We start from the raw sequence: 27,371 nt of genomic DNA on the forward strand, positions 1-27,371 counted from the left end.
AGTGGAGCTAAATCAATTAAGTGATCAGTAGAGGGAGGACTGGAGAGAGGCCGAGTCAATGCGGTTAGTGCTGTTCAAACAGAAAGGCCACCACTCCCCTTGTACTTTGCTTGTGTGTTCTTTCCATAAAGACAACACACTACTGCAAACAATGGGACACTTTGCATAACCAAGGCAAAATTTCCCTATGCATTCAAATGAGCACATCAGACAAGTGCAGAGAGACCTGCGTGCTCTCCAAGTGCTCCATTTACAGTCCTGCTGTTGTAATACAGTACAAGAATGGATCATCAGAACAAATGGCTTTAGCGATTATCATGAAAGGTTCGTAATTACAGATGCTGGATGAAGCATCTTTCACCAGCCATGTCTGTAAATTTTGCTTGTAAATAGAGATATAATATATTATATTATATATAAGAATATAATATAATATTATAATTTGATTAGCCATTCTTGATAGAACTACAATAAAGCTAGACACGAGACTTCCCATTGAGCGCTCACATGAATACACACAATGGCACACATCAAATAGTGTTTACATCAGAATTCTAGGGTAACGTGGGCAAACAAAAAACAAAAAAAACCTGTCTAAAAATGCCTTACACTAAATTAATTTAGGAAGGTTTTAGACACCCTCACACTAAATGGACGTGACCTCTGAAAGGGACGCGACTTTGAGAGGGAAAATGTGTGAATGTCTGGTCCACCATCTATTAGTTGGTCTCATGTGCATAATTTTTGGCAAACTATGGAATATTAATCTTCAGCTTCAGCTTTCTGAATGTTTTACTATAGTCCTAGATTGCAATGATCAGCTGTAAGGTGTCTGTAATGAAGCTTTATTGATAATCCTTGGTCCCATTACAGCAAAAAATGTTTCAACTCCAATTGTCACTGGGGACAAAAATTTTTTTTGTCTGGATCTACAATTATAAAATATACAGTTTCGACTTACATATAAATTCAACTTAAGAACAAACCTCCGGACCCTATCTTGTTTGTAACCCGGGGACTGCCTGTAGAAGCGGTTTGGGCAGCAGTCCAGGACCTACACCTTCTAGGAGGCCCATGGCCACCCAAACCATGCACTAAATTTTATACTAAGAAGGGCCTTCATCCATTAAATCCTTATAAATATGCTCCTGTTCTCAACACACATGTACACCAGAGAAATTTCAGGACCTTTGAAGGTCCTTCAAAAATATCCTGAAACCACAGATTGAAAGAAGGCAGAAAGACACATCATCATTCCCCAAGTAGTAGGATTCTAGTACTATTTGAAGATATTTCCATACTTCTAGGGGCTATTATATTTCTACAACCCAGGGCCCATCACAGTCTTACTCCAGCCCCCCCCTTAGCGTCCATATCATCCCATTATACATCGTGGCCTATGCTCTTCCTAGTACGAGATCTTCAAATCAATCTGAACAGAGCTTCAATGTAAGGTGTAGGGGGGTTAGAACCACACTATGGAGTCAAACAAGAAGTGGACTAAACGGACTTGCTTGCTAATGGCCCAAAACTCAGATAAGACCATCATTCTAGCCAAATTCCCAGGCTGGGATATGATGCATTCTCTACTAGGCACATGTAGATGCCCATGTAAACGCTCAGAATTAAGAGAAGCCCTAAAGATATTAATTTGCCTCTTTGTAAACAATTACAAGCCATTCTCTGCAATACAGGCACCTGTTAGATGCCACAACGTTTGCATGCCCACAGGCGGAAATCAATTAACACCTAACAAATTACTGCATCACACGGCAGTGGAATGGGAGCCTCTAATTATTCTTCGATAAAGCTACCCAAAATATCAGAACCGAGGAAGCAAAGCAAACAGCTCTTTCTCAGCAACAAAGTCTAAACTGGGAATTTGTTCAAACCAAATTATCTCTCAACTCCACGGAAAGTAAACAATAGGTTAAAATGTAAATAAACGCCAGCTCCATCTCTGAACTGGAGCGCACAAGATGGTTCCCAGAGGAATCTTTAATGTAGCTCTACAGCGCTAAATAATACCTTTCCTTTTACCATACAAGTCTACAGGGAGCCCAGAGAAATATGCAACACAGGGCTCACAATTATGGATTATGTATTACCTGCAAAAACGGCTTCAAATCGTTCAGTGTACAGAACAGGAGGGCGACAATGCGGAGAGCGGGCTACATTGCAAATAAGGGGTTGGGTTTAGTCTCTCTTCATATTCTAGGGTCAAGTCAACAGCAAAAGTCAATTTCTGTACAGCTACAAATGTTCTAACAAGATTTTACTGGGTACACAGTACTGGTGCTCTGCAATAAAACAAAAGTCTTCACAAGCTTGGGTGATTGACCAAACATGGCAATCACAATATTAGCAGTTTTCCAAAGTCCCTGGCACTGAAAGGGGTTGTCCACTTTCAGCAAATAATTGCTATGGTTTGTGGAAAGAAAAGTTATACAATTTTCCAATATACTTCCTTTAAAGGAAACCTACCACTTCGGGTAGGGCTTATAAGCTGGACATGCCGTGCACCAGCTCAGGGTGAGCTATCTCCGTTATGTTTTTAAACAGTTTGAAAGTGTTTTAACAGTTTATTAATGTTTATATACTTACTGTCTTCCCCGCACGGCGCACCATACACACTACCACTTCCTATTCAGATGCACGCACGGTCGCGCGCATGGTGCGCGGAAGCTAGTAAGGATATAAACATTGAAAGTGTTTTAACAGTTTATTAATGTTTATATCCTTACTATCTTCCCCGCACCGGGGTCCGCGCACCATGCACACTACCACTTCCTATTCAGATGCACGCACGGTCGCGCGCATGGTGCGCCGACCCCCGGTGCGGGGAAGCTAGTAAGGATATAAACATTAATAAACTGTTAAAACACTTTCAAACTGTTTAAAAACATAACGGAGATGAGCGCCGGTACCAGCTCACCCTGAGCTGGTGCACGGCATGTCCAGCTTATAAGCCCTACCCGAAGTGGTAGGTTTCCTTTAACAATTTCTCTCTGCTTGCTGTGCTGCTCTAAAAAGCTTCTATGTTTACTTCCAGAAGATAGAAATCTGTCCATGTGATGTGATGGAGTCACATGTGCAGGAGCTGTCAGTATCACACGGCTGATTACTTGTGCACCTGTGTGACCATCACATCACCATGAACAGATTTCTATCTACTGTTAGTAAACATAAAAGCTTTCTATAGCAGGACAGCAAGCAGAGATATAGACTGAGGAATCAATACAGATAGTATATTGGCAAATGATATAACTTTTCCTTACACAAACCATATCAATTATTTGCTTAAGGCTACATTCACACACATGTATGGGGGAAGTATATACGGACGATATACGTCCCCCATACACTCCTATGGGCTCACGGCCCTGTACACGTGCGGCACCGTACCGCTCCGTAGCAGGGGAAAAGATAGGACATGTCCTATCTTTTCCCGTATTACGGCGCCGTTCGCTGTATCCCCTGCTCCTCTCCGCAGCGCCGATGTATGCCCGCCGTACTACGGTACGGCGGGAATACATCGTGTGAATGTAGCCTACGGTGGACAACCCCTTGAATGTCGCACCTGTAACTATTCCACAATTAGTGCCACTGGTTAGTTACTTGCATGACACATAATGGGGGAGATTTAATCACAAGTCTCTTCGAGCAGAACTGTTCTAGTTACCCATGGCAACCAATCAGAGCTCAGCGTTCACTTTCCCACAGCAGTTTAGAAAATAAAAGCTGAGCTCTGATTGGTTTCCATGGACAAGATGATGATTAGAACAGTTTTACCTCAGAAACTTAATGATAAATCTGATAAATCTCTCCCATAGTGTTCGTGTTACATTTTGAAATGCAATGCAAAGGCTGAAGGGGCTGAAGGGGAGGGGCTTGGCCCGTTTGCAGATTCGGTTCTAGCAAATGCTTGCAATCAGGAACAAGGACAGGGTGTTTTGTATTTCAGGGGAAATGCATTTATGATTGGGTAAAGCCCCTCCCGCACATACTTTTCTGCAGCCTCACAGAAAAATTGATTTACTGTACACAGCAATGATCCTTTTATATTTTTTAGCCATATAAAAACAGGATGACCTATGGCATAGGGACAGTCTCCACAGCACAGTTCACCAGATACAACACATGCGCAGTGTGCCCTGTTCATGGGCCATGGAGAAAAGCTACAATGGTAAATGGAATTTCTCTTTTCAATGGCATCGGTGTCCCCAGGAATATGGTGGCAAGCAGGGAGCAATACGTTACCGCTTAACTGTTGACACTGCGAAGTAAGGTTTTGGGTTACAGTTTACACACTTTAAGTCTCAAAAATTTGCAATCACTTCCCTATAATGAAGTGGGCAGCCAAATGGCCATATGACAAACAAATACCTGCATAATCATAACTAAAATCTATAACTAACTGACATGAAGAGATCATAATCTTGCTCAATTTATATTAGATTTGCATACAGGGAAAACAACTCAAGCACAGAACCAAGAATCAGGAACAAGTAAAAAAAAAAAATTAAAATCATGTAAATGGGACTATTCCCTTTCAACTAAATTATTGCAGAAACCCCTGTGCTTTCAAAACAACCCCCTTCACATGAAGGGAAACAATTTTCGGTTTCAAACAAATGTGGGAATATCCCCCAAAGGTAACTTTGACGTATTGAGAAGGAAAATGTGATTTGTCACAGGAATAATCTTTTGCTGTGAATCAGATGCTGTGACAATCTGTTTTAACTTGAAAATGCTTGACGCAGGAGGTTAAAGAGCAGGGGGTACTAAAAAGACTTTTTTAAATTCCTGATTATTTTCGATTTAAGAGTCCAGTAGGAGAAGGACCACCACCAAGAGTCCAAAGATCACACAAACTAAAGATTGAAATGAATAAATATACTAGTATTAGTGATGCTTCTCCTATATTGCCACATTATACACACGCAAAGGTTATAGGTTGGTGGGATATCTTGCAAAATACACATCAGGTTGGAAGACTAAAAATACACATGTAAAATCTCATGTACAATCTCCTATGCAGAAGGGAGGGGTGAGCAGCACTCATCCATCCTCCTATGCAGCTCGCCATCCGTGTGAATGCACCCTTACACTGAATGTAGTTTCTACATAAAAAAAATAAAATAAAAAAATAATAGATTTCCCCAACCTCAGCCCCGGGGAGGTGAAAATACAGGGTCAACGTTTTTAACAATTTTTTTACACATTTTGATTTTCGGCAATTACAGCACCATCTGTCAATGGAAATTACATGAAATCATTGGTTGGATCAATGCTATTTTTCCTGAAAAATCTTAAATTTAAAAATGGGGGTTCCCATTTAAGATTTAAAAATATTACAGTCCAGTTGATGATTAACAAGGCCACAACCCTTATGGGCAGCAATTGAGATGGGCAGATTAGTGGGGAAATGTATATGACATGACTTACACAAGAATTTAGAGTAATATAATAATTGGTCAGAATGACAGTAGCTCTCTCAGACTGGGAGTAAAGTTGCAGCAACATGACCTACCCCTTAAGTTTCATCTCAGGCCTAAGAACTTTTCTATGTACCCAAATAGGTCAGTCATTATGCTGCAACACCAATGAAGTAAAGCCACCCCCTAGTATTATCAGAGGATTATTAAACATAAGATAATAGAAAAGCTTTCAGAGTACATAAGGAGCTTAGAGGTCAGGATCCCATTTTAGGATTGACTAGATTAGTGCTGTCTGCCCATACGCTGCCTTTGTTGTCTCCGTGTATTCAATCAGATAACAGGTTGTCCTCTTCCAACACTTGTGTTACAGGTAAGTTTCATTATGTTGCAATAAACATCACAAGTTAACAACCATAAAAGTCATGTTAGACAGATATTTTATCCAATATACTCAAATCGTAAAAAAACAAAAAAAAACAAAACACTTTAGGGATAGAAAAAAGTTTATTGGAAGTTAAAACTATTTGCAACACTAAACCACCCCTGGTCCTTTTGGATCAGTAGTTTTGTATCCCAAATTGCCCATTAGTTTTGTGCTGTAAAGAAAAAGAATGACAGAACTTGTATACTGACCACAGTGCCATTGCAGTGCTGCCTCTGTAGTGCACTCCAGCTTAATTACACATGTGCCATAGGTACCGTGCAAGCGTTATGAAGCAGAGTACTAATCCATTTTCGTTGAAAAACAGGTGTGAGTAGCACCAGAGAGGAGTCCAATGTGCGTATTGGACCCATCTCTAAGCAAGTACCGTATAAGCAGAGTTTTTCAGCACAAAAAATGTGCTGGAAAAACTAAACTGGGCTTATACTCAAGTCATAAAATAAAATCTATACGCCCCATAGTTGCTTTTTTTTTGGTTTGCAGGCTATAAACTTGGGGTTGGAAAGCTTAATACTCAGTGGAGGCTGTGACCAATGCTTTTCCCACCTTACACTTATACTCGAGTCCATAGGTTTTCCCAGTTTCTGATGTTAAAATTAGGTACCTCTGCTTATACTCCAGTATATACAGTATCTTAATTTATTAAATATATTTATATTTTAAATAGTGGCCACAGAGGTCTAACAGGGCGATCTGAAACACTAAACCATAGGTCAATTGCCCTAAAGAGCCCCATCGGTATAAAGCAGAGAAATTCCACAATATAATAGTCTGCAGGCCCATGTAAATTTATTAAATCTAGGTTTTAGTGACCAATCATGCAATATGTATTTATTCTGATACCAAAGAAAGAATGGCTGGAGCAATATACAATCAATCACTGTCCCCTCCTCTGTCAACCCTTTCTTTCCAGATTTTAAGTTCTTTAATTTTTTATTTTGTGTATATTTAACCCGTGATCTTTAAAGGGCTGCTGCATATGAGGACCCATCTAAGATTTATTATCAACGATGTATTAACTGCATTGAAATGCATTGGGAACAAAGCAGTCATTTTTCTGACTCCCCGAAAACCCTGTTTAAAGGGGTATTCCGGGAATATGAACGTCTGACACAAAAACCCATGATGATATAAATAAATGAATACAACAATACTCAATGTCATTAGTCACAAAACAGAGCTTAAATAATTAGATTTTATGATTTACAAAATGTATGTCCTCTCTAAAGTAGGTGGGGTTATCACTAAGATGGCCGCCACTGGAAACTACAAGTTCCATGATCCTTTAGTTCTCAGTAACTCCTCCTACCACTTATGCTCTGCTAACAGTGATGATCTAACAGGTTTTCTTGCTCTGTTACCATAGTAATTATGTGTAACTGCCATCACCACAACACTGACCATACTGGATGCACTGCAACCAACCGACAAACAGCCAAACATAGTGGTGATCACATGACCCTGCCCAGGCAGGTACAGGACATGTGATGTGGACATGTGACCAGCGGCCATCTTCTTTTCTGCGACGGACCGCACGGAGGAAATTAACGGACTGATTAAAGGGCCAGTAGCATTTTAATTCTTCATTACAGTCTATGTCATCAGCATTTTCTGCTAAGGGGAGCAAAATTTTAAATAACAACTAATTACACATTAGCTTATATTTTGAGTGCCCACTTGTATATGAATTATGCTGATTCCTGGAATACCCCTTTAAGCATCATCTACCTCATCAGGTTATGGCATTCAAGCAATGTAACATATTTGTATTGTATGCATTCAGCAATGCAACTCTGTAAATGATATACGATAATACTATAGAGTCTGTGGGCAAAGACGGAACACAATACTGTAGGTTATAATGTGATCTAATATGTCAAATTTATATATAAAGACACACTAAAAGCCACTAGTAACAGAACTTAAAGCAGAAGTAACAATTCATGAGCAAAGGGCATCGGGAGACAGCAGAGATAATGGTATGATCATGTCTCCAACTGCACTCAGCCCCCAGGAACGCATGAACACCACTTCCTCTTCTAGCCACAAATAAGTCCTTGTGACCTCGCTACTCATCTGCTCTCTCCGGAAATCACAAGCAAAACCAAAAGAAGATAGGCAGATGTTGATATGAAAACCACACAGTCTAAAAAAGCATCTTTATTACAAACGTTACTGAAAAGTAATCTCTAAGGAAAGCCATAAAAGTAGTTTTGCAGGGGCTGCCAGGCGATGCCCCCACTTCACCAATGAGCGTTGCTGCTTAATTGCCTGAGCATCCAGGGTCTTTACATTTCCATTTTACAAGATTTCTTCAATACTGCCCTATTTAATAATCTACACTGTCAAAAGAGAAAAAAAATTACATTTAAGCGCTTCCGACAATTAAACCAGCCCCGACGCCGCGTATAAATCAAGATTTTGCTACCATAACAAAACGTTACACAAGGGCCCGCAAAACACTGCCCATATTCTCATTACATGCAACACTAATTACAACCAGCAGATCCGGAATTTTCTGCACATTAGAGGCTTTTAGAGAAACGATGAAAAAATTTCAGGCACCATTAATTTAAATTTGTGTTGAAGTTTCCTTTTTGACAGATGGCCAAAAATTACTTATTATTTAGATTACTAAAACTGTCTGTTTGCACATTAGTAGGATGGGAGAGGGAGAAATTAAAAGAGGTAAATTTATGGCACGTTCATTACCTGCTAAATGTTAAGGAACAGGCGTCTATAGGAAGAAAAGGATTCCTCCGTGGAGGAAACGCTTGATCGGCCCGGGTTGCAGGCAAGTACTAGTTCACCGGGAGTCGCTCACAGACAATTCCATCAGCAGAGAACCCTCTTAACAAGGAGACACTTAAGGGAGTGCAGATCAATAGAACAAGCAGCTAACTGCTACTCCGGGCATTGCTGCAAACATTTAAGGAAATTAGCAAACTAGTTCACCTTGTAAAGCTGGCAGCCGGCCTCAGATGTTGACACAACCCAACTACAATACAGCAGAAAATCTGTCAAACCACAATTTCCCAATCACCACATGAATCTCCATCAAGTCCGCCAACTGACTGAAGGGGGAAGCTTCCAGCCATTAATAGCAGCACAAACACTGTGTATTGAAGCAGACGGGATTCAGAGCCGAGGTCATTATCTGCAGCTACATCTGTCTCCGTTCGTGCTATTTTTGTTATAAGCCGAAACTATGTACTCATATTAAAACATTTATACTGCAGAACAGGAAACAGAATACATTATTACAATGATACAGCCCAGATTTAAAGGTGAACGCCTCCTATTGCAAGGACAACTACTGCTGTATAGAGAGACCTGTATCTGGAAGTGTGGCAGGCATACATTGTGGTATGGAATGATTCTACCAGCCCTTGAGGACATTATAGTTCCTCACAAATTTAAGAGAGGAACATTTTCTTTCCATGACCAGAACTCCTGTTGCTTGTTCTCGGTTGTCTTCAAAGTGTCCTTGTTCCAAAAAAAGTGATGAACTTGAGCAGCCAGGATGCCAAGATAACTGCTGATGCCCAAAAAAAAATGATCCAAAAGGTGTGCAGAAAAAAAAATTCCAAAAAACAGCATTATATACATCCCAACAGCTCGAACCCGAAACTGGATGGGATTGGTTCATCAACGCTGCCAACTTCTGACCATTTCACTAGCGTGGTGCACCGGAAATCTAGATTCATATGCCCAGGTAAGATTTTTTTTCAAATTGTTGGAGTTTTGCCTCCCTGTGATATGGAATCATGGGATATGCATTCAGACATGTTGCTTTGAGCACCAAAATTGGATTTTAGCAAAAATTATCTGAATAATGCTCAAAATGATTCTTGACATCCTCCTTTGGCTCCTTCCAGGTAAAGAGGTTTACATCCACAGGTTCCCTTTTGGTTGGACATTTTTCTGCATTACCTCATTCTTCATATAGGTTGTGCCAGTAGAACATTAGAAAACCCCACACGTCTGTCCGTTTTAGAAATAGTGGACCTGGTTATTCTAGCAAGATTATGACAATGCCTCTTTTGAAGCTGCATAAATTGTGAGATTTTCCCATTGTAAGGTGGATTCACACGAACATTGATACAGTTCAGCCATACGCATTTCACAAAATTTCCATATAGGGAAGCACTAGGGTTAAGAGTTACTATCAATTGGCCATTCACTGTGTACATACTTATCGGCTTTAAGCAGTAGGAGCAACATATACTACAAGACATGCCATAAGCACAGTTTCCCCTCCAACACATGCCTCAATACTGTGGCACACAGATAAGGAACCTCTACTGCGCTGGAAAATATTACAGATCCAATTAGATGTCATTACTGACCCCTATGTGAAGATCAAGAATATGCCTACATGGGATGTAATTTTCTATAGAAAATATGAAATACAGATTACTACTTGCTATCCAATTCCCTGAATAAATGTGTTTAAGGCTGCATTCACACTAACGTTGCTCGCCGTACTGTAGCACGGCGGGCACACGGCAGCATCGCACGGGGAGAGGAGGAGGGTGCTGCTATATACGTCGGCCTTACATACGCCCCCTTTGCGTTAGTGTGAATGCAGCCTAAGAGATTTTTGCTGTAGTTACAAATAATACCTTTTACCACTATTGCTGTTCTTCCTATATATACCCTGGTGGGTTTGTGGTAGACTGGAAATTAGTTCTAAGCTGCACCTACTGATTCAGTCCTAATAGAGAAGGGTGAAAGTAGCAAACTAGACAGACTGAAATCTGTAACGGGATGACTGTACATGGGCCTTAGAACAAACTTATTTACACATTGATGATAAATCTGCCAATATTTAAAGAGAACTTACCTTAATGGAATCTCTGTCTGCAAGGAGATGTTCACAGTATAAAAAAATAAAATGAAATAGAGAAAAAAGTTAGGTCACAGATGTATACAACCACTTAGCACCTGTAATAATATCACATTTCTTCCCTCTCTGACCTCTTTGATGGTCACTGTCGTGATGCTTTTTTTCATCCTTGATTGGAAGGTGGGACTGTCCAGAGAGGGCACTGGAAAGGGCCAACAATCCAGCACTGCTGCTTATAGGCGGGATGGTAGGAGGCTGCAGGCCAGAGGGATGCGGAGTCAGAGGCACTGGGAGACCGTGGCCGTGAGATAAATGCTGAGCTTGGAGTTGTTGCTGCTGTGAGAAAGTAAACAGAGATCTTGAACTTGTTCGATAGAACAAAAAAAAAAAAAAAAAATTACATAAAATAAATCATGGATATCGTCATTAGACTAGATTATTGTATGAATCAATGGCCAAGTGTCACTATAAAAAAGAGTTTAGCACTAGATTTCATTGACAAAAGATTGCACATTACAGAAGACAAAGGCCATGGTACTCTACTGTAGGTCACAAAAATATATGCAAATAAAAATATAATAAAATAAAGCATAGATTTTACATTTCATAAAGGAAAATTAAGGGGCCATCAGTTTCTCCTAAACCCAAATTAGCACAACCGATTCAAATTATTAAACATAACGACAACCAACAAAGTTGGCGAATTAAACAAGAGTGAAATGTTTTTTTTCTCAACTTTCTTCCCGCTTCCCACCAAAACTGGAGTTGATGGGCAATTTAGTGAGCATAATAGTGGTGCACTGTGAAGGCACGATCTAGTAAAGTTTCAGATTTCTCAGCACCTAGTGTAATTGTGGATATGGATTGGCTATAGCAGCAAAGCTGACCTTTAACAAGTTGATATATTAAGCTAGTACAATTTCACCTAAAATATTGAACAGAAGAAACCTGTAAATTTTGGAAACGCATACATTGCAGATGTAGCGATGGCAAAGAGGAAACGTCTAAATTGAGAAAATTAGTGCTGAACAGTCTTCGCCCTGTTGCACAGCATGCAGAGAGAGTTAATTTGAAAGCAAAAACCTGAATTAACAACTCAGAAAGGGAACTGGTTGCAGCCACCGTTTTAAGCTCTTTAAGTGTCCTCAGCGGTACTTGAGCAAATTACTAAAGAAAATCTAATGTAGCAAGGCATGGGTTCTCCTGTAGGCTTGCTCAATAATGCTGAAATAATTGGGCACTCTGTGCACGTTTAGTGATGCTCGAATGAAAAGCTAGAGGCCTGCCCTTGTACTCTTCTCTTGCTGCCGACTCTGTGTTGTGACAGGTTTATTTGAGTGGGACTGTGATGCATGCACCAGTAACTGTGCTGACAAGAGTTTAAAGTCATTTTTACCAGCATACTGGCAACACATACAGAAAGCCCTGGAGAGGTTAGAGTAGGGAGCATTTGACCTCAGCCAATACCGACTCGTGTCTCCAACTCAGCACCCACCAATATATACATTCTATTATTCTACATATGCGTTGACCCTTTGTATTGCATGTCTCTTGAAACACTATTGACCAAATGCATGAATCGAAAATTTTGTGAAGTATAAGCAATAATGTAGAATTTTACTGGGGTAAATAATGTTTAGGTATTGGTGCAGAATTTTAGCAATTTTATGTTACAGTAGGTAAATACTTTAAATACTTTTTAGAAACTGTATTGAGCCTTTTCTGCTACTCCCAAGTAGTTATAAATAGGTTGGCAACTGGGTGCAACCATACACTCTCAGATCGGTGTGTCTCTATACAGTCTGGCAAAGGCACCAGACAAGGCACATGACTGTGCAAGGACACAGCCCCCATTGGTAACTAGTTGTCAAGTTTATTTGAACATCCGAGTTCCAAGAAGCCCCTTTTATACAGAGACAATCATGTATAGATACAATTATGCTAAACCCTAGCATTGGGACATTACCCAGCCTTCAGACAACGGTTGGAGGGCATTGATCCATTTATGGCAGCTAATGAAACAGAGTGTCGTCCTGTTGGGACATCACCTGCATCAATTTGTGGCATTTACACAAAGTGCAATGGGTATATATTCACATTTATTAGCTGCAATTAGTGAAAGAATACCATGTAATATTTCAGTGCCGTGGCTGAAATTGTAGCGTGACCATAGTCTTATCAAGGACTTAAAAGCTTCAGAAAAGCAACAAAATATTGAGCAACAAACCTTGTTAATTTGTGTACTTTCCCAAATACCATAAGCTTGTCTACAAAGAGCATCATATCTGAAGGGCTACTGTAATGTTCTCCTGCGGTGCAGCTTTAGGGAAACTGAACATTGGGCCACCCTGTGATAAGCTTATCTCATGATCTCCAACAGTGACCACCTTGTGATAAACTTTTATACATTTAAATGTCTGCAAAAGTCCACATTGAATATTTTGGCCTAAAAAGAATTACGGTAATCAAATTCCAAACAGCAAATAGACCAGCTCTAATGAATAGAAAAGGAAAAGACCAGAAGTGAAACTTCTGTATTCTTCAAGCTATTACTAACTAACAACATGTATCCATCGATGCCATACACTGAGTAGCGACACATGGAGCTGGCACATTACATTAAAAGAAATATTAGCTTTCTGACAATGCCATTTGTTACAGTTTGTGTTGCAGCAGGTCAGTGAGAACACAGCCAGTCTTTGTTTCCTTATGAAGACCGTAAGTCACAGACATGTGACACCTAGCACAATGACATGCCTGAAATGCAGCAAGCAGACAAGCCATTTCCTTGTTAGAAAATATAACAAGAAATGACAGCATATAACTGGAGGGTAAGTGCGGACAAAGTAATGTTCCATTACCTATGGACAAATCCTGTCCTGGAACAAGGTATGATAACAGAAGAGAACACAAGTTATATGAAAATAGTGTTATATAAAAACACCACGTGACTTGCCTTACTCCCTCCTCAGATCTTAGCCCCACCTTTATGCTCCTGTACAGCTCCTCCCTCCTGCTCCTTCACAGAGTTCACAGCCTGGTGATCTGACATCAGTGGGGGAGGGAGGAGCTGTACATGAGTGCGGGATAAGTTCTGAGGAGTGAGTAAACACAGACAAGTCACATGTTTTTTGAAAAACACTTTGGAAATGTACTGCCAACATACACACCTCCTTACTGGCACTGTTGTCTAAAAGAAACCAAACCAATCAATTAGCTCAGCTCAAATGTGTCTGATTTTGGGATGCACAATGTAGGAAATATAATTCTATTGGTAGAAATAGTTTCTATTTCAAAACCTACTGTCAGAAAATCTTATTGTAGAAGAATAGAGCCATTTTGGAGACAATATATAGAATAATGTGCATTCATACATGAATTACAGATTTTTTTTTTAATTTTTTTAAATGTGTGCCTTAATATATTATAGGCAATCACACTATTTTATGTGTTCATATAACGTACTTAGAGTAGTTTATACATAACAATACATTTTGGACATAAATATGCAACATTTGCTGTGAAGGGAAACATTTCTCTTTCTGGAGGTGGCAGCTTCCATGAATCCATTGCATAATTCAGGGTAATCTAGTGTATCTTGGAAACATTTCCGTGTCAATGGACACATATTAAAAAGAGAAAAAAAAAAAAAAAAATACATAAAGAAAAATTATTTAGCAAGCGCCATAAAACATTTTAATGGCAATAGTATTTTCTTCAGTACAGTAGAGGGGGAAAAAAAAAAATTGTAATTTTGAACAAAGAATGTTGAAAAGCATAAAAAAAAAATCATTTAAGTCACCACCTAAGTAATATTTAAATAGATTTAATATGTGCTGCTCCAAACCAATGAATTATGAGTTTAAAACCTATTAAAATGTAATGTTTTTTTCCCGAGCTGAGGGGAGAGAGATTTAAATCCACTGAATTTTAATATTTCAGCTTGAGCTGCAGGAGGTATGGAAAGTCCAAATGAACTATTCCATCAGCCGCATTCAAGCATGAACATTTTAATCAGTTTTACTTCCTTGGAGTTCTCTAACACAGTTTACGCTGTCATTCTGAAAGCACTTAACACAGAGAGTGTGAAAAACCACCAAGGCTTGTTATTGCCTTCACAATTGATGGCAAATAATTTTGCAGACTTCCTATCATTAAAATGTCACTGCTAAAAATGGAGGTTGAGCATATGTGGCACTAAAATGTCTAGCTCCCCCCCAACTCGGCCAGCCCGCTTGTTCAGAAAGGTTTTTCATAGATGCATAAAAGGCAATGCATAAACCAGACAGATTATGCTGGCATTCCATTGGCCAATGTGGCTGTAGGCTGTGATTTCAAAGCTTTTAGAGGGATATTCCCATAAAGACAAGATTCTTAAAATTGCTCAGAATAACAAAATAACACTCTAATTTATAGTTATTAAAAAAGATACAGAATTTCAAAGATATAATTCCAACCTGTCTATCAGTCCTGCTGTTTACAATTTTGGTTGTCCCTGGATCAGACTAAAATCTTCTGACTAAAGTTAGACTTTCCTCATGAATAGCTTCTTTTATCTGCACACTGCAGTGCTCCCTGCCCCAGCTCAGACACAGGCACTTCCTTCCAGCAAGGAGCAGTGTGCAGAGACTCTACTAGCTACAGATAGATAAGTAGAATTGACTGTTGTATTGAGTAGGTGAGGGAGCAGAGCTCAGCGTGTCATTGTGCATTATATCCATCTCATGCATCTGATCTCTCAACTCTTTTTCTAGGTGTCATTTATAAGTAGAATGTTCAGAAGTTAAATAAGTGCAGATAAACTCACAGCACTAGAGGGATCATGAAGTTTCTGCTTAGAGTCCACACTCACACACTGGAATTTTACATTAACCATCACCGAATTATAAGATTTTTACAATAGGACTACAGACAGACAAGACTCTATATACATCTTCTCATCTTTTCCTGAGGTACAAGCGTGAATATATACACTCACAGACAAATGTAATGAGCTTGTAGTATCAACTAAAGAATGTTTACTGCAGTTGGCATAAAGCAAATGCTGCCCAACAACACAGGAAAAGTGTGCTTCCAAGATGGCTGCCTCCAGCTGTGGGACAGCTCCTTTATGTATAAAAAAAAAAAAAAAACTGGGAGGGCAGAGTCATTTCTGCAAAAGCAATGGCTTCTACAGATAATCCTCTACATATGAGGCAGGGAGCTTTTAAAATAGCCTTTGCTTTGATCAAGAATCAGAACCTTTATTTTAGTGTTCTTTTTTGAACAGTTGTGGGTTGTAGAAAAATATAGCAACCCACACAAAGCCTAGTTTTCAAGGTCAAATATATTAGAAGCAGAAGCTAGGCACATATCTGGAACTAATGAATAGCATCACTAGTCCCTGCAATGATATAATACGCATCTGATCGATTTCTGTCTGTTCAGCAGTTGCTTCAAAGTATATAAAGATTTATAAACGTTCTGATTGAGACATTAGCTCAGACCTAGAAAATCCAACAGTAATTCTGGTATTAGTGATGGGAAAATAATGACAAAGACCCATTCACTAAGGATAGTGCTTGGAAGGCTGCCTTCTGCTCTATGAACAAAGGCAGAATGGAAGAACATTCTGGAAAAACAAAGCATTACTTACAAAAGGAAAAAAAAGAACACTAATAAAATTAACATCATTAGCAAAATTTGTGTTTTAAGAGAGATCATAAAAGTAAACATATGTTCCTACATACGCAAACCTTACCAAGACTAAGTAAAGTACAACGGGCCATGATCAATGTCCCCCCAAATGCAGAGTGCATTACTGAACTAATAGCTTTTACTTAATGGATGCCTAAAAGGAACCATGACCTAAAATGTATTTTGGACTTCCTTGTTGAGGACAATTCAATTTTGCCCATGCAATATTTCGCAGCAATGACATGCTTGTATGATGTTGACTAAAAATGGGGGAAAAAAAGGGAAACAATCAGCAGTTTTGACCAGTCAAAACTATCAACAGTGTAAAGTATTGGAACTGGAACAGCAGGACTGTGGAGTGAATTTTTAACCCACGTCAATGGCTCCCACAAGGGTTCTGGTGCTGAAAAACTTTCTGTAATATACTGTTCATATTCCATGACCACTGCTGTAGTATACAACCAGAAGCAGTGGAAAGGGGCTGTGAAGCAACTTAATGAGAAGAGCAGAAAGCTCAATAGGCTTAAAGACCCAGGAGCAGCAGAGCTACTGATAGCTCAGACCTGTTCTATGAGAGGCAATGGTATGTATCATGTGAATGAATAGACTGGTGACCCTTCAATCAAGAAAAAAAAAAAATGAATAACATTCAAAAATGTTAAAACAGGTTTTGCCTGGAAAAATAAGATTTTAAGAATGAATTTCTCAAAACACAAACACCGGAGGAGGGAAGATAAAACACACAGGTTGTGCTTTTACTCTGCTCAGACAGCTGTATGCCAATATTCAAACAGAACTGTTTATTACAACAGAACCTTTACAGGTTGCAGGAAAACATTCTGTTTTCAGACTGTTCACCGCCTGCAAACAAATTGTTGTTTAAGATCTGCACTATGAAAATCAACCGTGCAGAACATGCAATCTGTTCCAATTGCAGACTGAAGAGGAAAAAAGAAAAAAAAGTGCATAGAAATGAAAACAAACAGGCTCACAATTGGGAGTTTTAAAGCAAAAGGGTGCTTGAGCAAATTTATGACCCTTTTCTGCAATAAAACAAAATCAGAGATGGTGTCTGTATGGAGGCATAAGAACCATTAAACAGTTTGAGAGATTGGATTATGGGAAAAAAATATATTATTGTAACAAACAAAAAAAAAACAAAAAAAAACTTAAAACTATGAACCTCAACACGTTTTAATGGTAACAAAATTATTCAGGTGGAAGTTCAAGCGATGTTTGCCAGTGAGCCACAAATCATTACCAAATCTATCTCTTCGGTGATCCCTATTAGCTATAATTTGTGGATAAATCAAAAATCAAATTTTCCCACTTCGCTAATTCACATGGCACCATCTTGTTCCTATATCTTAATTACCTACAACATTTACCAAGAAGCAGTGGACAAGAGAGTGGGACTGCAGCATCTGACTACACATTATAAGATTGTAGTCTGTTACTATGGAGACACATTTGTCCTCAGTTGTGTAAGCACGTATCTTTACATCACAAGATCAAGAGAAATGAGTGCATTAAAAACAAGAAATTTACTCTTGTTTTTATGCTGCCCTGGATTCAGGAAATCTTTCCACGATAGTACAGAGTTAAGACATTTTATTTAAATATTTCCAGCGTCTGGAAAGTAAAGGGGGAATGGCCTTTTCACCTCCCCCTTGTGCTTGAAGAGCTTGCAGCAAATGTTATTCATGGCTGAACACAGCTTCCCAGATTTGTCTTTTTTATTGGGGAACTTCACAGGAAATAAAAGGTTACTTTTTCTCCATTTATAACCCTTAATTGACTACCAGTATTCTCCTGCGGTCAAAGGGGCACAAAACAGAATAAGAAATAGCCCATTAAATGCAGGCCACAATCAGAACATTGCACTCTACCTCCGTCAGCAAGGATCAGAGAGTGCTGATTTCCTTGTTAAAAGACAGAGGCATAATTGAGGCAATATCTTCACTTCAGATTGATTATTCGGCGACCCTTATCCACATCTTCACTCAGCAATTTGAATTTTAATGAAAGTAAATGGAATAATTAGCATTTCAAAGTGTGTTTGATACACTGAATAAAAGAGGAAAAGACTTTTATGTATAATCTATACACAAAAGAAAAAGCATTTGGGAGGGGGCGAATAAGAAAAGTACAGTTGTAGTGCCTTCATTAGAATAACTTAGCGGCTTGCACCAGCTGTATAATTATAGATGGGAATAATGTGTTATTAAACTATGATTTCTCACCTCCACATTGTGATGCGAAACAGACAATATTTCATTGTTTCCTTCGCTTTTAGAGGCAATGTAAACAAAATGACTGCCCAGTTCCACAGTGACAGAACACGTGACTGCAGCTGCCATTACCAATGCCAACATATGGAGGAATTGTACTTTTTAGATACTCTTCACTTTTAAGAAGAGAGAGAGTAAGGGAGAAAAAAAAAAAAAAAAAAAAAAAAAATAGAATGTTTTTTTTATTTTCATGAAAACACCAAATACATTAGCCGAAGAAAATGTGTACCATTATTTTTATTCAAATATATATTTAATATTTTATTCTGCATTTTTTGTATTTTTCTTACACTATGATAAAGTGGTTGTGTGAATTTACTCCAATTCCATCTTTTTGGATATGCTCATTGTATACGCCAGAAAAGCTCCCATCGTATTAAATGTATCCATATACAAAACCTGTCAGAGGCGCTACTATAGGTCATATCTTTGAGGAAAAACATAGAAAGATGCATCTCTCCATTCACACAGCCGTATGGGGGACATATGTACAGCTGACGTATCCAAAAAAATGCAATAAGGCAGCACTCCGGTAAGTATAAAGGTGATCTTTATTCACCCATGGCAATACAAGGTGCAACGTTTCAGCTCAAGCCATGCTTGATAATGGCTCTATGGGTGAATAAAGATCACCTTTATACTTACTGGAGTGCTTCCTCATTGCATTTTTTTTTATATCTGACCTTATAAACCGGTGGATTGGGTTTGTTGGAGGTGTGCACCCACCATTGGACTTGATCCATTATACTCGCTGTACTGCTCCACAATCAGACTGTTTGCTATATAGCTGACGTATATACACCATAAATACGTCCCTATTGACGGCAATGGGTGTACAGCACCGTACGGGACTGGTACCTTTCCGTAGCCGGGAGAAAGATCGGACATTTTCCTTCTTTCCAGAGAATACAGCGCGGTGCACCATATATCTATGGAAAAGTGCGGGGGTGAGTAGCGACTACGTGTGCCCACCGTGCTACAGACATATATAGCTTGTTAATATAGCCTATATTTCACATACATCCGCTTGTGTCTATGGGGGCCAAGCCGCAAGCTTGCCCTAAAGTGCATTATGTGGAACACCCCCAGCTGCCGTTGAGCATTACCCACCTCCCTCTACTTCAGAGTTTCTTCCAAAATGTATGAAGTACTCCTTGATCATTTGCTGTTATTGTGAGTAACCACTGCAGGCAGTGAGTGACAGATTACTTCCTGGTTCCTTCGAACATACAGGAAATGAAGAGCCATGGTAACAGTGAGGGATGCAATTAATCTTTTCCTTATGTCAAAAAAAAAAAAAACTATTTTTTTTGCTTAAATATATAGGGAGATTTCTACTAAAAAGGAAGGAGTACACACTATAATCCAAAATATCCAGCTGTATATAATGGGCAATAGGTCGAATAAATTTAGCTGATTAATAAATGCATTTCCTCCAGGCTCTAGTGACCAATACATGTGAAGTTCAAGTATGCGCCATACTATTCCAAGCTCCAAGTCAATCAAAAGCTTCATCCAACAAGATTTTCATGGCGACACATTTTACAAATTAAAGTGGTAAAAATGCATCAAAACGAGAAGAACAAATAAATAAATGAAAATATAACAAATAAACCACGGAAATGATGAAAAGACGACATACCCCAATGATTGCATTCAACTCTGCCATTGTCACCTGTTTGGCACGTTCCACCGCCTGTACCACTTGTTGCTGGTGCTAGCAAGAGAGAAACAAAGCAATTTAGAATTTTTTGGACATTTTTTTTTCCCCTAATGGATTTCTGCACACAGCTATATAACTTTTCAGTTCTATTGACAGTGTGGTAAATGAATGGGCATTTACCCAGCTGCCAGCTCTCAGAAAGCCTCTATGTCAAGTAGAACACAGTACGGCTACTGTATGCTCCCCGGCAGCACTTCCTAGCGTTTACTCGAAATTCCTCCCCACAATATGTAAACATACTGGGGACTGCATGTTGGTTTATGCTTTCATTGCAGATAGTGCACAAGTTAACAAGGTGTGGGGAAAGATCCTGCCATAAGGAAATAATTAGAGAACTTTAATCAACATTAACCTCAACCTTTCCTCCAACAAGTACCCAAAGTAAACATCCTCCTGCTGCGCATATACAGAGCTCTATGCTGAGTATACAGGTCCCTGCATGGGCAATTTCCTTCATGACCTCATCAAATAGCAGGGCTATAAGTGGTTTACCACAGATCAGCAGGGAAGAGTGTAAATGCTTTAATTGCTCCTATAATGGATTACCATTGGATGTTCTAGAATTGCCTTTTAAGACAGATCTGCAGGGCAAACTTCAAACAAAACACTACACAAGGAATACATCAACAAAGTAGGGATTTTCTATATGGTTGGCAAGAAATGTAGGCATGTGGGTTTAGTGATACAGTGTAAACCACCATAAAAACGCAGAATAAATAGAAACGGAAAGGCTTTGGTCTCGCATAGTAACCGTTCCAGATATGGAGTTGTTTAGGGTGGTATGACAGATCAAGAACTAATGAGTTAAACTAAAATCTAAAAAAATAAATAAAAAAAAATATATATATAACATTTGCTGTCATTTTAATTAGGTACTTTTTCTCTTTGCAGGCATATCAGAGTTGGAAGCAACAGGATTGAAGTATTGGTTAATGAGGCGGAATTAAAGTCAGCATGGGCCAATTAGGAGAATTATGGTACAATCTGTTCAATGGAATAGAATAAAAATAAAAAAGGGAAAAAGGAATAAATACATATCAATACATAAAAAGACCTGGTCCTGGGAAAAGGCGGTCTGCTATGCATGTCCTCAAAGTGCTGTGCTTGCATTCCCCAGATTATATTTGCTGTCCCCATGACTATGGGGCATAGAAATCATCCTGACAGCAACTGGTTAACTTTCAGCGCTAGAACTTGGAATGCAACAACACATTAAACTTGTATTACAAGACGCCAAGGCCAGTGATCTCCTGAAACGGACATGTAACAGGTTCCCAACACTAAGGGCCCAAGTTCACGTCTGCAATTCTGGCCTGAAGGAAGGCAATATTTATGGATTATAAGCTCTTGTGAGTAGGAACCTCATTCCTATTATTTCATATGACCATGCCATTACCGTATTTTTCGGACTATAAGCCACACAAAAAAATTCTTTGAATTTCTCAGAAATAAAAAGGTGCGCCTTATAGCCCGGTGCGCCATATATATATGAACTTACAGACAACAGCTGCCTTGAACAGTGCACAGGTCTGCCACCTGCTGGTCATTCATCCTTATAATCCGATGCGCCTTGTATATGAACCTAGATGTTTTAGTAGGCATTTATTGATGGTGCACCTTATAGTCCGAAAAATACTGTACTCAGTAATCACGTGTCCCATGATTTGTAGAGCTGCAGAATATGATGGCGCTAAAGAAATAAAGCTTTAATCAATACCATCTATTGGTTTTAATCTTGTGATCAGAAAATTGCTGTGAATAATAATAATAATAATAATAATAATAATAATAATAATATTATTATTATTATTATTATTATTATTATTATTATTATTATTATTATTAATTTATATAGCGCCTACAGATTAGCAGCACTGCACAAAGCATGTCAAATTGGTCCCTGTCCCCATGGGGCTCACAATCTAAATAACCTAACAGTATGTTTTGGAGTGTGGGAGTAAACCGGAGGAACACGGAGAGAACATACAAACTCTTTGCAGATGTTGACCTGGGTGGGATTCTAACCCAGGACCCCAGCGCTGCAAGGCAGAAGTGCTACCCACTCAGCCACCATGCCACCCATAGCACTAGTACATAGATGTATCCCCACATAGTGCTCATTATCGAAGTGTATATGCCATGGTTGACTACACAGATATCAAAAGGCCACACCAAGATGAAAAAGCTAAGAGAACTACAGATGTAACAATGTAATAGAAAATTCTGGAGCAAGAGTCACATATTGAAAGACTGACCCAAAAGAAAGGTTTACAGTCTAGGAAATTCCTTACGGGTCACATGGGAAATGGTTCACAGTATATAGCAGGAGAAGCCGAGCATATTTATACAGAGTAATTTGGGAAAGAGTCTGTATAACAACTTGTTACTTCTCCATCCATCTCTACTTAGAAATTGATGCAGGTGTTACCATCAGTGATTGACATTGATCTCTGTGGGGATCACCTCCTTGACTTCTCAGCAAAGAAAGTGAATACATTGCAAAATCACTCCACTCAACCCCTGTTCTATAACATGCTTCCTGCAGATTACACTGGTTTATCATTGAGCAAGGGCTCCATTGCAAGGCAATAGGATTTGTTATAATCCTGGCTGGATCCAACATATCTGCCATGGATTATTCATCTCATAATCCAAGACACCAGCGCCACTAGGGACAAAGTTGGGAACAAGTAACAACCATTTGACACATTGACCGGCTTCTAGTGGAGTTTCCAAAGTAAACACATGAACAAGGTGAAGACTGTTCTCCTTTAGTAACTGTAGGGTAAGGAAATTGTGGCTTAAAAAAAAAAAAAAAAAAAAAAAAAAAAAAAAAAAAAAGAATTCCTACTTGGTGACAACTTTGCATTCTTCCAGCACCGGTTAGCCAAGACGCCATTCACTTTGTTTACTTTTAGCAGCACTTGATATGCCTAACCTCAACTCTGCAAGCCTTTAATGCCTATCATCAAGAGAGGAGAACAATTCTCTACCTCTTCTGGCAATTTTTCAATCTAGTCTATTAGATGCCATTCTGACAAACAGTCATAATTCTGAGCAACACTGCGCGTACATGACAAGAAAACAGCTGCATTACGCTTAGCACATTATAACATTTTCCACTATATAAGTGCATTTAAATTATATTGCTTTGAATTTTAATAAGACGCCGCGCTAGAAATGAGTGGAGCAGCAAGAAAATGAAATACAAGCACCACAAGATACGAGGCAGGAGAAAATACTTAGAGGATTTTTTTTTTTATAACTCACATGTCATTTAAATGGCATTACTTAGCTAGGTGACTACAAATGAAGCTCGCTTACCTCTTGGGACAAAAAAGGAATGACTTGTGCGCAGATAGCATTCAGTCTCTTGACAATTTCAGCCTGCAGAGAAAGAAAAAAAATAAGAGCATTTCATTAAGAAACGCATTTCACAGGCCCTTTCTTCCCACGGATAGAAAGTATTAACATTTGATATATTAAAATATGTATATCAAGTACGAAGCCTCTAAATAAACGCCTAGGAAGGAAAAGCAAGCGAACCCAGAGCTGTGAGAGGAGCCACAAATCTGCAGTAGGTCCAAAATCTTCAGCTCAGCAGTATGTTAATAAGACCAGTTCTCAAAAGTTGCAATGAAAAGAACAGCCAAAATTTCGATTGATAAATTTGCATTTTTTTTTCACGTGTTTACAGCTAAATCAGTAGACCATTGAAAAAACTGCAGAGGTTGCCAAGTCAGCCTTGAAACCTGACAGTGACACATTAATGAGCACATCCACACGGCATTTGACACCATCCAATGAGTTAGTGGCTCAAGTATCTATAGCTCATCTAGCACGCAGCTAGGAAACTGCACAGAAGGAATTACACAGAGACAATAAAACTAATACTTGTGACCAGTGAAAAATACAAAAATACATAAACACATCTGTTGCGACTCCGGTGGTTTTTAAAGACACACAAAACATAACGTATACTATGCAGTCATATGCACAATATTGTTTACAAACTCAACACAACTCAAGGGTAGAAGGAATATTACAGGTTCTATTCTTTTGTCAATACTATGACCTTGTGAGGATCCAACAATCCTCCATTATAATAGAGAAATGATGAGCAATATAGCCATTCCTAGGCCAATCGTGTATTTAAAGAGGTCATGGGTGCCTATCCGAGAAACACCATTTTCCACGACTTTCCTCCCTCTCCAATTGTTACAAAACAGAGAAAAACATCCATTTTCACCATCTCCCTGTAGCACACCATCAGAAGCATAGAAGATATTATACAAAAGTGATAAACAATGCAGAATACAGCACTATTAAGCCTGATCAAGGGTAGAAATATACCCACTGATGTAAACAATAGGCTATCATACGGTAAAAGGGCTATTAGATAGATTAAAAAGAAGATTAAACAAGATTCATTAAAAAATTGTACTTTATTTATTCCTGGTTAAAATATTTTTTGCTTTTCTATTCTTAAGACAAACTACTTTTCTAGTCAAATTGAAGGGATTTTTCCGACCTCAGGTATTTATGACACATCCACAGATTATGTTGAATAACTGATAGAAGAGACAACCCCTTTTAGCTCCCAGAAAACCATAGAGGAGGTCACACATAGGTCTATGGCAATATAGAACAAAAGTAAATTACCGTATATACTCGAGTATAAGCCGACAGGAGTAAAAGCCGAGACCTCTAATTTTAACACAAAACTGGAAAACCTATTGACTCGAGTACAAGCCGAGGGTGGGAAATGCATTGGTCACAGCCTCCCCCCAGTATATAGCCTGAGAGCCTCTGCCCCCAATATAATGCCTGTAAGAAAAAACAAACAGTCTACTTCAGACGACTCTCCCTATACCCCCCCCCCCCCGCAGGTCCTCTTCTATACAGCAATGCTCCAGCATCGGCTCTGTGTCCCCGCGCAGTACGTTGCAGGCCCCACAATGTCAATAGCTTGCTGCCATCATAGTGTGGGCCAATGCACATAGTAGAATGTCAGCAAGTGGCTGTGACGGACAGCGCTGTGACACGGAGCCGATGCCGGAGCATTACAGTATAGAATAGGACCTGCGGGGGGCCTCAGAAGGAGAGTACACAGTTTGTTTTTTTCTTGACTCGAGTATAGGCCGAGGTGAGGTTTTTCAACAAATTTTTGTGCTGAAAAACTTGGCTTGTACTCGAGTATATATATTATGTAAACTAGTAGATTTATCATTTCCTTTTAGAAAGGATGAATGGAGTTTACATTATTTATACTTTAATAGCTTAAATAACTACTTAAAATAAAAAAAAAAATGTTATAACCCAGCAATTAGGGGAACCCTGTACTTTCAATTCTATGTGATTACCGCAAGTATTAAATTCTGGCAGAACATCCTCACACGAACCGTTCCTCAGTTCCTGTGGATATTCATCTTCAGCACTAAGGCCTATAAACAGCTTCAGCCCTACAGCTAACCACAGCTAACATGTCATATTGCCACAAACACCTTTGAAACACTTGAGCAGCACGCAAGGCCTATTCAAGTGTCATTCTTTCACTCTACACACCTACACTTTTACAGAACTAGAAAGAAAGGTTAAAGAAAAAAATAAACTAGGCCGGTGTCTACATGTGTGTGATTTCACCACTTCCTGAACGAAACCTAGAGAAACATCTTTAAGATCTACCCATATTTACCATGTGCTACAGTATGGGTCTCTTCTAAAGAATACATTAAGGCTACATTCACATCTCATTTTACAGATATGTTCAGAGAATATTGCCAGGCATATACTGGCAGGTCAGGGCATCCTTTTCACCTCCATCAAATCCAGCAGTAAACACAGGATGCAAAGCCGTAGCAAGCTACTTTCCATCCTGTACCCTCCTGCTTAGCGAAGCTGAGTGTAGGCTATAACAGTCTATGGGGGGATGGATTCAAACAAAGTATTGCATCCGGCCCTGGCCGCTAAGCTTATGCTCTGGGAGGACCGTAGTGATATTACATCAATGGGGAAACACCCTGAACATCTGTACCAGTCAATAACTGGCTGCTGCCGATGTTCACTTTTCCACCGCTTTCAGGGGAGGGTAAAGGAGCAGGACAGTGTATCCTACTGTGTGAGCATACAGTGGGATGCACTCTATTCCTCCATTGAACGGACACTCTATTCCTCCATTGAACGGACACTCTATTCCTCCATTGAACGGACACTCTATTCCTCCATTGAACGGACACTCTATTCCTCCATTGAACGGACACTCTATTCCTCCATTGAACGGACACTCTATTCCTCCATTGAACGGACACTCTATTCCTCCATTGAACGGACACTCTATTCCTCCATTGAACGGACACTCTATTCCTCCATTGAACGGACACTCTATTCCTCCATTGAACGGACACTCTATTCCTCCATTGAACGGACACTCTATTCCTCCATTGAACGGACACTCTATTCCTCCATTGAACGGACACTCTATTCCTCCATTGAACGGACACTCTATTCCTCCATTGAACGGACACTCTATTCCTCCATTGAACGGACACTCTAGAAAACTGCCGAACACATCCTTACAAATGCTGGCTAAAATTCGAGATATGCATGTAGCTTTCCCAACATCCTTTTTAGTAAATACTTGTATTCTCAATATATCAACTACATCTTCTCTTTGCTTTGTACATTTCCTGGTTAGAATTATGGTAAATTTCACATAGTATGACATATTGAAGTTGCCATGTCTTTTGTCACAGGAGTCCGCTTCCATTCAACTTTATACTGGTTTATCTCAAACTAGTTTTATATGGTCTACACCAATATATTGTGTAAGAACGCTAACCCTGCTGTCAACACCCATTTGTCTATCTATTTATAGATTTTTAGGCAGACTAAGAAGACACATTAGAACTGATATGGGGAACCAGCAGGGTTACTTTGCAGAGGATCCATG

The 27,371-nt window shown here is 39.2% G+C and overlaps 1 protein-coding gene across 7 annotated transcripts in view; it reads right to left on the reverse strand.

Annotated features, from left to right (window-relative positions):
• LOC140131432 (transducin-like enhancer protein 4) overlaps window positions 1-27,371 on the reverse strand; it is a 99,027-nt gene that overhangs the window by 43,297 nt on the left and 28,359 nt on the right. For 3 of the 7 annotated variants that reach the window (XM_072150893.1, XM_072150896.1, XM_072150898.1), the window contains 4 exons: window positions 23,747-23,809; window positions 20,342-20,416; window positions 10,864-11,068; window positions 10,730-10,746 (listed from right to left, as the gene is read on the reverse strand). In XM_072150893.1, the coding sequence (XP_072006994.1) occupies window positions 10,730-10,746; window positions 10,864-11,068; window positions 20,342-20,416; window positions 23,747-23,809 (360 nt within the window). The remainder of the gene's footprint in view (window positions 1-10,729; window positions 10,747-10,863; window positions 11,069-20,341; window positions 20,417-23,746; window positions 23,810-27,371) is intronic. The other 4 variants (XM_072150894.1, XM_072150897.1, XM_072150895.1 and 1 more) reach the window with 2 other exon arrangements.

Source organism: Engystomops pustulosus, chromosome 1 (assembly GCF_040894005.1).
Source record: "Engystomops pustulosus chromosome 1, aEngPut4.maternal, whole genome shotgun sequence".
Classification (NCBI taxonomy): Eukaryota; Metazoa; Chordata; class Amphibia; order Anura; family Leptodactylidae; genus Engystomops; species Engystomops pustulosus.